The 12,408-nt window shown below is 41.5% G+C and overlaps 2 protein-coding genes across 2 annotated transcripts; both read right to left on the reverse strand.

Annotated features, from left to right (window-relative positions):
* Nucleotides 1–248: 248 nt before the first annotated feature.
* Nucleotides 249–7,657, reverse strand: plpbp (pyridoxal phosphate binding protein). The gene is made up of 8 exons (XM_077511985.1): nt 7,489–7,657; nt 5,966–6,073; nt 5,847–5,882; nt 5,693–5,768; nt 5,452–5,592; nt 3,640–3,782; nt 3,406–3,504; nt 249–879 (listed from the first exon to the last, which is right to left on the reverse strand). The coding sequence occupies exons 1-8, from the start codon at nt 7,576–7,578 to the stop codon at nt 697–699; spliced, it is 876 nt and encodes a 291-aa protein (XP_077368111.1). The 5' UTR covers nt 7,579–7,657; the 3' UTR covers nt 249–696.
* A 773-nt stretch (nt 7,658–8,430) lies between these two features.
* On the reverse strand, nt 8,431–11,996 carry LOC144013314 (E3 SUMO-protein ligase ZBED1-like). The gene is made up of 2 exons (XM_077511987.1): nt 11,617–11,996; nt 8,431–10,981 (listed from the first exon to the last, which is right to left on the reverse strand). Exons 1-2 carry the CDS (start codon nt 11,823–11,825, stop codon nt 9,331–9,333), a joined length of 1,860 nt encoding a protein of 619 aa, XP_077368113.1. The 5' UTR covers nt 11,826–11,996; the 3' UTR covers nt 8,431–9,330.
* Between the last annotated feature and the right edge of the window lie 412 nt (nt 11,997–12,408).

Raw genomic sequence — 12,408 nt, forward strand, 5'->3', positions numbered from 1 at the left:
GAGTGCGTGTGGGATTAAACATTAAAAACAACACAAAAGACGGGACCAGATATGCCGCCTCGATACCAATCGGTACTTCGGGTATTGTAGAAAAGGCAGGACCGTCACATTTTCAGAATCTTGGCATCGACTTGCCAGCGAAGTATCTGTTCTTGTGACAACCCTAATATATATATATATATATATATATATATATATATATATATATATATATATATATATATCCTCATCACTACACAAAAGCCATATAAAGGGATGAGAGATTTATTAAAGTTTGCTTCACCTGCACAACAAAAAGGTAAACAGATGTGAGATGACAAAGTAAAGCACACATTGAGTTGGATTAGTAGAAGTCAAAATACCCACACAACATTTTTTTTCTTTTCTCCATCCATCTGATGGACAAAAAACAAATAAACAAAAAAACCTGAACATTTTATTAATCGTACGGTTGTCTTGTAACTTCTAGCACAGCTTTAAGTACCATAAGGTTAGCAACAACAGTTAAATGGGAGTACGCTACCTTTTTAGTGGCAAAAGATAAAAAATATACCATTTTTAAAAATATGCAACAATTTGTCAATCCTAACCGGCCGGGTGTGGGAGGGTTTGTAGCGCTCTTCTTAATTCATTTCACATTTTACAGTTGTATTGTTTCTCTTACAAAGGAAATTGACAACTTGTTAGTGATCCGATTCAGACTGTCAGGTGTTGCATTTTCTTGGCGGCCTCTTCTGACACCTGCTTGGATGTTTTCTCCGGGCTGGGTGCCGGACTGGGCGCGGGACTAGGAACCGGAGTGTTGGCTGCGCTGTTGGGATATTCCCTGTTGCCGAAGATGATGCTTCCCACACGTACGTTAGTTGATCCAACCTCGATCTGCAACGCCACAGCATCAAAAATGATCAAGCAAGATAAGGTATGTCACATGATAGAATGCTTAATAAAATCACAGTGTGACGTCAAAATAAATTCAAAGGGGCCCGAGCGGTCGGGAAAGGGCCCTGCATTTCTATTTCGTCCCTCCCGACCGCCAGGTGGCGGTGCTGTAACCAGCACGGAATTCCCCTTGTCGCGACAGCGTCATCGAGTAAGAATGACTAAATATGCCTGTCAATGGGTCCGGCCGACGTAATCCCGTGTATAAAAAGGGAACGTCGCCAGAACACATCCTCTTTAACCTTTCTCGCGCAAACCAGCACGAGGGTTCTGAGTGACAAGCAATGCTGGCGGTCGTTGATTTCTTTCATGCATTTTTTACATTTGAGCACCATCATGTGGCAAGTCTTGGGAGTTGGACAAAAACAAAAGGATCAGGGCTAAATCACTTTTCATTTGTTAGATAATGAGTTAGTAATTTGTGCTTGTTTATTCAACAGCTGCAAGCGATAGTTCCGATTTTTTTACATGAATCTCAATTTCATCCTCACCTCCAGTGTATGCGATCACGAGTTACGTCCGGTGTTGGTCGAGAGAAAAATAGTCCAGCAAGTTGGCTTGGATCACGGAAATAACGCGTTTTTCTTCTAAAAAACGATTTGTGTTCAAAAGAGTGATACATTTTCATCGCTAAACTCCCTTCTGAAAAAAAGTCAGACGCCATTATCGCCGGGCACTATTTTTCTGTTCGTTCGTATCACTGCGCGGCGCCCCGCATACAGCTGACAGACGCGCACTAATCTTCAAGTTGTTTGGCGCCGCGCAGTAATACGAACGAACAGAAGTGCCCAGCGGTAATGGCGTCTGACTTTTTTTTTTTCAGAAAAGAGTTTAGTGATGCAAATGTATCACTCTTTTGAACACAAATTGTTTTTAGAAAAAAAACCCGCTTTATTTCCGTGACCCAAGCCTGGACTACTGTCCTCTCGACCAATACCGGACCAGAACTCGTGTCACAGAACGCTGTCAGGGGTAAGTCAGTGATGATCGCACACACTGGAGGTGAGGATTAAATAGAGATTGATGTCAAAAAAGCCGAACTATCCCTGGAATATTCACTTGAAGACCCAAACTTGTGATCACGTAGCACAATTACAGTGGAATCAGATTGGCAACACAGGTCCAGTTTGTTTTCATTTTAATAACCAGGACAACAACCATCTCATTTCCTCTTTAAGAATGGTATGATATCCATTTTTTTTAAGCGTTCACTAAGATGAAGTCTTTGTACTTTTAAAACTCTAGTGTGCATTTTTAGCACCACCTAGTGGTGAACTAATAATTCAATTTGAAAAAACAATTACAGTATTGATTCCATAATATGCAAAAAATGGTTCAATCACAACATAAATTTTTTTTTTGTATTATATATAATCATAGGTCTAGTTGTCACTAATTTTATTACATGGCTGAAGTTTCACCTTACAAGAAGATGAATGTTTCGCCGCCATCCTCCTGCTACGGATGCCCAGTGGTCAACTTTGCGAATGTAGTAGTTGGCCCTGGTGACGCTTACATCAAGTCAGGTGGGGCCTGCAGGTCAGGTGATCGTCGCCGAGTTCCGTGATTCGGGCTCCTGTCGCTTGTCACCTTTTGCTTTGCTCTCGCAAACTTTTACTAGATTTTTATTTTTATTTATTTTTTTAAGCAAGCTTCTCCTGTTAGCCGCTCTTGCTAGCCACTCCAACCTACGGCTCCTGCTAACTCTATGGAATCAGATTTGTGCCAAAAAGAATCAAGCAAAACTTCTTGAAGCGTAAACAAAAGTAAAAGGAGTCAAGCAAAATTGCTTGAAGTGTAAACAAAAACTTTTAGTTTCAAGTAGTGATAGACCGATATGGTTTTTTCAAGGCCGATACCGATACAGAATATTTGTAGTCAAGTCGGCCGATAACCGATATTTCAAGCCGATATTCATTTGCAATAAAATGGGGAGGGGGGGGGGGAATTCTTTCAAACTATATATAATTTCTCACTGAGTAACAAATTCATGTGAATGTAGCTCATTTGGGGTTTTTGTTAGGGTTCGTAAAAACGTTTCAAAAAGATTTTCGCGGTGAAAAATTGTGTGAATATGTTCCAAATGTGTATTCGACAAATAAAAACTGACTGCGAACATCTTACAAATCCTGATGAAAACCCCAAATTCGCTACGTTCGCAAGTATTCCCTGCTCAGTGAGCTTTATCGGCCTTCAGATTCAAAAAATGGCCGATGCCGATATTTGTCAAAATGCCAAATATCGGCGCCGATAATCGGCCCGGCCGATTATCGGTCTATCCCTAGTTCATGGTCTGTGTTTCCAATAGGGGTCGCCATTGTAGAGTGACGTCACATTGAAGTGGGATTTCTGAGTTCAAAGCAACGTTCCTGGTTTGAAGTCAGAAAAGTCCACGACCTTCCACTACGCTCGAAATGCAACAGAACTGACACATCTAAAAAGAAGTCTTTCGTGGTTGTTACTCACCGCGTGTTCAAAATCTGTGGACATACCCATGCTGAGCTCCACCTCGTCCAGAGGTAGCTTCAGACTGTCGCAAACCTCCTGCCGCCCACTCAGAAGCATCTGCGAGCAAGCAAACATTTCGGGAGAAAGTGGAGGAGGACAACAAACGTACAAAATCCAACTCATCGTCAGATGGGATGAGAAAGTGGAAATGTGACACAAAACAAGCATTTTGTCCAAAGCCCGTGCTTGCACCTGAAAATCTGGATTTGGGCCCAGGGTGAGGTTGTAGCCGTAGCGGCCAATGGTCATGAGTCCTGAGAACTGCAAGGCGGCGCACTCAGACACGATGTGCTTCACAGCGTTGACCGTTTCCTCTGGTGGGAGGCCGTATTTACCTACGTTTTTGCACACACACATCAAATCTGTGACAACGCGTAGATCAGGGGTGTCCAAACTTTTGCATTTGAGGGCCACATCCAGAAAATCCGAAGGACGCAAGGGCCACATCATGTTATGAAGAGAAATTGTGTTTAGTCATAAAAATTGGACAAATAATTGATTTGTGCTTTTGCATATTTAGAAAAATGCAACAGTATATAAACCAATTTATTTGTAATATGGAAGTCGGGTTATTATAGTTTGGGAATTTTTCATTTTAGTTTTTATTTTGTTTTGAGTTTTGTTTTTTTTATGTAGTTAGTTTTAATTAGTTTTCAGGGTGGTTCTGTTAGTTTGTTCTTTAATAAATGCTTAGTTTTAGTTTAGTTAGTTTCAGTATTAGTTTTAGTTTTTAGTTTGTTTGTTTTTTTATGTGTGTTACTTGTGCACAATATTTAAAAAACACTATGGCCTTAATGTCATTATTCCGGTTTATATCAAAATAAATGTACTAAAAATCACATTTCAAATCATCCCCAAAGGCTCATGCATTCAATTCATTACCAAAGACTAAAATGAAGGACATGTTTGCTATAATTATAGTTAGTTTTATAAACATAAAAGGTAGTTTCAGTTCATTTTATTTTTTAAAAAGCATCTTTGTTTTTATCTTATTTCGTTAACGAAATTGTAGTTTTGAATTTTAGTTTTTTCGTTAGTTTTAGTTAACTAAAATAACCTTTAATGACACCTGTGTTTTTCGACACCTTCACTTCTTACTTTGACCATCTCCAAACACTTTTGTTTTTATTTTATTTGAACCGAGTCAAATGCCATTTTTAGCATATGTCGCGGGCCACTAAAAAAATGGACGGCGGGCCGTAGTTTGGACGATGGGGCAGGGTATTGCCGCCAACCTCACGATACGATACGTATCGCGATACATACGTATCCCAATACATGATCTTCAAGGCGATACTTATCCCGATATTTTGCATTAATTTACTTGCATATGTATACCTAAAGCATATGTTTATTATGCTGGATGACAAAAATGTTTTTTTGTTAGTAGCTCTTCTGGTTTTACCACCAAGCGGCATGCCTGGTTTTTAAATGTGTACGAACTGCAGAGCAAGGAGCAGCTTTCACAGACACACCGGGAAAATTTTTTAATAGGCATGAGCCGATATGAGCAAAAATATCAAAGTATTAAAATTACAGCTCTAAAATGTTCTTATTTGAAATATTTGGTCAAATAAAAACAGCATTTATTTTCATGGAACGCATTTTATTTCATTTTTTACACAAAATTTAGGAAAATTGGTACATTAAGAGTAAGACGTGCCATATTACGTTTATAAGTAAATAAATGTTGATATTCTTCCTCTGCTTTCATTTTTCTTAGTAAATCACAGTGTCCAATCACTGGTGAGCTATTTTTGCATTAATTGAAGGCAATTAACTTCAAGGCTGCTTTTTCTATTATTATTATTATTTTTTAGGTACAATTCAAGCTGCAAAGGCAAACGTTAACTGCCTATTTAAAGTTAACGAGCAATATCGATTCTGACGCCTGCGTATCGATACGTGTATTGTAATGAGGCCCGCAACGATATATTGCCGTATCGATTTTTTTTTTTTAGCACACCCATAGTCGACGACACAGCTAAGAAAACCGAGACTCACTCTGTTCACCACTGGTGTTGATCTGAACCATGACCTTTAACCTCTGCGTGCTCGCTCCTCTGATACGCAGCCACGAGCTGTTGACCTTGTCAGCCAGTTTTGCCGAGTCGACGGTCTCCACCAAGAACAAATTTGGCACGCCTGGGAAGAAGAAGGTGAAACCAACCAAATACGTTTTTGTTTTTTTGTTTTTTTATAAACAACTTACAGCAAATAGGAAAGTAAGTTAGCCTTCACTCACCCAAGAGTTTGTTGACGTTATTCTTCTGTAGATGACCAATGAAATGCCACTTGATTTCAGGACATGATTCTAAAATCTGAAATATGGGATCATTAGGCAAAAACGATGATACAGTAATACAAAGAATTTGCCTCATGAAAACATGTCAACCCACCAAAGGATCTGAAGCTTTCTCCACAAGTTCATTAACCTGTTGAGATACAAGCATGCGGTTGATTTGCACCAATCACAAGGTTGGGATGCGGAGCGGGCGTCGCATTACGACGTACTCACATAATTCTCTCCAAAGTTACGCTGGCCTTGGTTGTAGGCCTCCACCACCATCTCGGGAGGTTTGGTTTTGCTGACAGCGACAAGCCGAGGCGGCACAGCCGGTAGCGTCTGGAGGAAAAAATTTTTTTAGTAAAGTACAGTCGATGCGTGCAGCAGCGGCACCTCGATGTTATGAGAGCACAAGCTTAGTGTTGTCGTTTCCGACTCAAGTGCTGTTGAAGTTCAACTCATAAGGCAAGCGAACACTGTAACTGTCATCTTGTGATGGCGGTTTTGTCTATACCAGTGGTGTCCAAACTACGGCCCGGGGGCCATTTGCGGCCCGCCGTCCATTTTTCAGTGGCCCGCGACATATGCTAAAAATGGCATTTGACTCAGTCCAAAATAAAATAAAAACAAAAATGTTTGGAGATGGTCAACAGGCGCCATTAAAGGTTATTTAAGTTAACTAAAACGAATGGAAAAACTCAAACTAAAATTAAAAAAAACAATATTGTTACCGAAATGAAATAAAAATGCTTTTAAAAAAAACAAAAACTAACTGAAACTACATTTCATGTTTACAAAACTAACTAAAACTAACTAGAATTATAGCAAACACGTCCTTCGTTTTAGTCTTTGGTAATTAATTGAATGCATGAGCCTTTGGGGATGATTTTAAATGTGATTTTTAGTAGATTTATTTTGATATCAACCGGAATAATGACGTTTGAAAGTATGTCACACAGACGTGACGTCATCTAGCAGCAGCCAATAGAAAAGCACCAAAAGATGACGTTGCTCCCATGTTTTTTTTTTAAATATTGCGCACAAGTAATACACATAAAAAAACTAATAATAATACTGAAACTAACAAACTAAACTAAAACTAAGCATTTTTTTTTAAAGAACCAAACTAATACAAACTAACAGAACCACCCTGAAAACTAATAAAAAGTAACTAAAATGAAAAATTCCAAAATTATAATAACCCTACTGCCATATTATTTCTCTTCGTCCTTCTGATTTTCTGTATGTGGCCCTCACATGAAAAAGTTTGGACACTCCTGCTCTATACAGTACGTGCGATCCCTAATTGTGATTGGCTGGCGACCAAACGTTATTTGATCGTATTTTTGTTTTGGACACAACTCCTGTTGAACTCTTCACTGTTTTGCTTAAATTCTGCTAGTTTAAAACACAACTTTGATCGCTAACGAGCACACGCTTTACATATGGTGAATAGAACAGTAAGGATTGTTTTTATTTCTACATCAACATCACTACTTGGCGGAGATTAATAACGTGCGATGTGGATGTTTAGTTGCCCTTCATCACAGCACAAGACTACAAAAACCGGAACGGCCATGACAACAACGCATCAGCATGCATGCAGGCGCAAATAGAGCACGCGTGTTGTTGTCCCTCATCCAAAGGTTGACAATCTTACATAAGCGGTCGTGGCAGGCAGCACAGCGCCGCTTTGCACAAAGCACCGCGAGAGCTGTGCGCTTCCGCTGGGACTCACCCGGGCCCGAACGTACCTTGGGTCGCCGGGACGCAGCCTGGTTGACCCGCTGCACCACCGACCGGAGCGCCTTGCCCACCTCCTCCGACATTGCTATTTTCCACATGACGTCCGAGAGGCTGCGGCGTAGCGTAACGCGTCTCCAGTGACGTCAATTGCCTTTCAAAATAAAAGCTGAATGGAGCAGGCAGCATCATGGTGTAGCGCCCTCTATCGTCCCGGGGTGCCCATTGCCACTTCTCTTGCTCTGATTTTGGAGCGCAGTCTCGATCAAATGATTAGAGATGGCCCGATTTCAAAAGAGCATGAAAACACAGCACTGTTTTGAAATATTATTCATTTACTAATGTACAGTTAACACCTGAGCAGGGATTACAGAAGCTAACCCGACTTTCTTTGAAACCTGTAAAACTAATTTATGTTCTGAGTGTCCATTCGTGGCCAATATTTACGACACTAGCAAATGTTGATTTCATGTCAGGCTTCGTTGACGTTCGCTAAACAAAAGAGCATTAAAACGCCAGGCAAACATTTGAGGAACCTTTGAGGAAACCTTCACAACATTTGCAAATGTTCGATGTATCGTATGATAGCGAGAGTAGATATTAGCTAGCAGGCCAAACATTTTGGAAAGACCTGTGAGAAAATATTATATATATAAAGGTTTGGTTTCAAGTCGGTTCTTTTAGAAGAGGTTACTATGCCACCACCAAGATGTCTTGTGAATGACCTGCACTTAGCAATTTATTTTTATTTTTTTTAGAAACAAGTATTCTAACAAATATGCAATCATAGTAATCTGAGAAAAAAATAATTTTGTATTATTTAAACAATTAATGCATGACAGAAACGAGAGGCCTGTTGAACAAACTAATTGATTTGCTTTTATTCTTGAAAAACAAAACAAAACAAAAAAACAAGTATTAATTCCAGCTCTTGGTTCTACAACCGAGAAAGGGGAAAAAAATTAAAAAATAAACTTTCAATATGTTCTATGCACCCATACTAGTCCAAACACAGCATCCTTATTAACTCATTCACTCGCCGCCATTTTCACATTTCGCAATCCCGTTCGCTCTCGGTTGTTTTACTGGATTTTGACTGATTTTGCAAGGCCCACAGAATATTGTGTTCTATTGCTATAAAAACAGGCAAGAGTCTCTTCTTTCTTCAGGAAAAAAAAAGTATGTTTCTACCTGTTTCCGTTTTGCAGCAATTAGCATTAGAAGAGAGATAAGTTTCATCATTATTCACAAATCGGTTTAAAACAGTGGGAAAAGAGGTTGTTTCAACATAACCCTGGTTGATCTCTTATACTCTGTTGCCACCTGTTGCCGTTTTTGTAATAACTACCATTGCTTCAAGCATTCTCTTCAGTTCAGAGGCTGCATCAATCCTTCTGTACGCACTAGCATAAAAATAAAACAAAACATAAAAAAACGTATAAATACGTCTTTGGGAGCATGTTAATGTTTAAAATAGAACGTATTCATGCGTTTTTGGGAGTAAATGAGTTAATATGCGTTTGTGAAATCTGAATTAAGCAATAAAATACTGTAGACCGATTTCATCCATTTCAAGGTGCGGCGACTTGCTGTCGACTGAAAGGCAGCGCAACGTCATTCTCAAAATTTGGACACGACTTCATCTTGAATGCGTCATGGCCATTCTGTGCATTTCAAGCAAGAATAAGAAAAAAACTCAGCATAAAAAATAAAATAGACATGATATGTATACATACAACTAAATGTAAACAAAATGTAATTCCAGCCCATTTGTAGCTGTAATCACGAAACAAACTTCCAAAGGCGCCTCGGTGAGGTAGATGCAGACTGAGTGTGACTTTTTCTTGACGTGTTTACAAAAGTCCGTGATTACAATGGAGAAAAGTCAACATGTCGACATGCTCAGAAATAAGACTTGCCCTTCGTGGTGACACGATGTTCCCAGTAGCGGAAAACAAACGCTCCGATGGCGCCAGCGTCGCCGGGATACCCAAAAAGCACTTGGCCAGCTTCGCCAGGGTGGGATATTGCGTCGCGTTTCTTCTCCACCACAGCAGCGGATTGTCCTTCTTGGAGAGAGGAAGTTCTCCGAAATACCGCAAGACTTCCTTCCGCACCGCTTGGCTTAGCTGCTCGCCCTCGTCCTCCTCGTCGCTGGCGTCCGAGTCCGACGACGATCCCAGAATCGTGTTGGCGAACGTTCTGTCCTTTGGAGCCAAACGGCCTCCTGACTCGGCGGCGGCTTCACTTCCGCTTTGCCGTTCTTCTTTTTCGACAGCGAGCGCCATGGACTGGATTGCACTTTGGACCTTGAGCACATCTTCGGCAGGCAAGAACTTCAGATTTCGAAACCTCGGGTCCAACGCGGTGGCGAGGAGGACGGTGTTGGCAGCTTCCGGCTGAAATAAAAACACTTCCTGCAATCTCTCCTCAATCTGTTGGACCACTTGGGCCTGGAATTCCTTGACTGGTGCCGTTTCAAACGCTGAGCTCAGCGTTGCTCTCTTGAGGTTGTGCACCAGCTGCGGAAGAGAAGACAGAGTGACGTATTGTTCCCCGCGCAGGAACTCCGCCACGCTTACAAACGGCCCGAGGACCCGAGTCAGTTCCTCGCTGAGGTTCCACTGCTCCGGCTTTAGATCCAGGGAATGAAGTCTGCCACTCGAATGGACTGCCGGGTCGGAAAGAGCCGCCGCCACGGGCCATCTTTGCCCAACGAGCCTGGAAAGCATGTGGTACGTGCCGTTCCACCTCGTACTCGTGTCCCGGATCAACATCAGCGGCGGCATTCCCATTTGTTGCTGCATTTCTTGGAGTTTGCCGCAGGCCAGTTCACTCTTCTTGAAGTGTTCCACCAGGTTCCTCGCGGAGGCCACGCAAGCAGCGACGCTTCGACTGTTTTGAAGCGCGCTCTGGACCGCCACGTTCAGAATGTGCCCGGAGCATCTCAAAGAAGCCCAGCCGTGCCGCTCTTTCAAAATGGCCGCCGCCGCCGCCGCGACATCGCTCCCGTTGTCATGGACGACCGCCTTCACCTTTTGGAACGGAATATGAAATTTGTCGGTGATCTCTTCCAGACAGTCTGCGATATTGGCGGCGGCGTGACTCTCTTTGATAGACATGATGGTCAGGGAGAAGGACTTCATCTCCCAATCTTGCCCCAAAAAGTGACACGCCACCCTGAGATAGCGCTCCGTGCCCACGCTAGTCCAGATGTCCGTGGTTAACGCGACGCACGGCGCGTCCTGAAGGACAGTTTTCAATTTTTCCATCATTTGTTGCCGCTTGTTCTCCATCAGACTCGTGAAATGAGGTCTTCCCGGCATCATGTACTTTGGGTTGAAAGCTGAAATCATCTTTTTAAATCCCTCGTCTTCCACCATCGACAGCGGGCGCATATCGGCGACCAGCATTTTCAAAATGCTCTCCGTGAGCACGGCGGCTTCATCAACGGGGCGTGATGGAGCGAGGCCAAGAATGTAGTCCAAAGGCTGCTGCGATGTGCTGGGAGGGAAAAACAAACAAACCATGAATCTGCATAAAACCTCATTTGCTCTATGAATGAAAAAATAAGGTTGAAGTTGACGTAACAAAGCCCTATACTCACTTTAAGTAAAACTTTTTGGAATAAGTGGACTCGCATCGCGGTTCGCAAGCTAAAATTCCCATTTTGCACCTCACACACACACTGAAACGCAAAACTGCAAGGTCGACCATGTTTCTTTAAAAAAAAAAAAAAAAAAAAAAAGTCATCAGCATGGCTGCTCCAAGAGCTTTTAGTTTTTTTTGTTCGCTAGCCAATTTAAATAATTGATTAGCAAAATTGCTCCTGAAAATAAAATAAGTTATTTCAAGCCTTGCATAATATATTTTTGTGAAATTGCAGCATTGACCCGTTTTGCAGCTCTGTGAAATTCTGTGCTAAAAAGGCCACACGAGCCCGCGTTGCTCACTGCACATTTCTTAGTTGTACTGCACATCTGTAAAGAAATGATCGTTTTCCTATCAGTCTTGTTAACACGAATTAATTTCCATATATTAACAGTCCCAACGCCATCAGGCTACAATAGATATACGTTCTAGCTAGCGGTGGCGGGCTACGTTAAATTAGCAAACATCACCTCCACGTTCAACGATACCTTGTATCGGCGAAGTTTGATGAGCCGATGTTAAGGAGATGCCTTCGTAACAGATGTTGCATCATCGCGGACGTACTGTTGTGAAAGGCCAGTTCTGCGTTGCAGTGGACACATTGCACTTTTCTGTCTTCTTTTTTAAGTTTGAAATGATCCCAAACTTTGGACATTTTCTGTCTTTTGTGGGCTGTGTCCTGCTGAGACTCCGCCATCTCGCCACTTTGATTCAACACGCCGGATTAGTGTGTGCGTCTACAATAACAGTCCGTGTGGGAAAAACAAAAAGACACGCCGTATTAGTGTGTGCGTCTACAATAACAGTCCGTGTGGAAAAAACAAAACAAAAAAAACACGCCGTATTAGTGTGTGCGTCTACAATAACAGTCCGTGTGGGTGGAGCCACATCGAATAACGCGACTGAAGTCCTCGACCTTTTTTAAATCGAATTATTTGAGTTATAACTATATGCTACGACATCTATTGATTTTATGCTGCTCACTTACACGTTCTACTGGAAGTTTTTACCCCCCTAAAGTTGAAGTCGGAAAAAAACAAAAAAATAAAACCTGGCTGTGTTGCGTCCGCATGTGCAGTGCTAACTTCCGATATAGGGCACTTCTCAGTTTTGAGTAATAATGAGTAAATACCATATTCACAAATGTAAATGGGTAAATTGTTTTGTTTAAAATTGAATTGCAGTCACATTTTGCTTCCTTGTCAATCTTGAATACGGACTATCATTTGTGAAGAGGTCTTAATATTATTTTCGTTTTTGATATGTGAGGCTGAACATAG

This window comes from Festucalex cinctus, chromosome 2, assembly GCF_051991245.1.
Source record: "Festucalex cinctus isolate MCC-2025b chromosome 2, RoL_Fcin_1.0, whole genome shotgun sequence".
Classification (NCBI taxonomy): domain Eukaryota; kingdom Metazoa; phylum Chordata; class Actinopteri; order Syngnathiformes; family Syngnathidae; genus Festucalex; species Festucalex cinctus.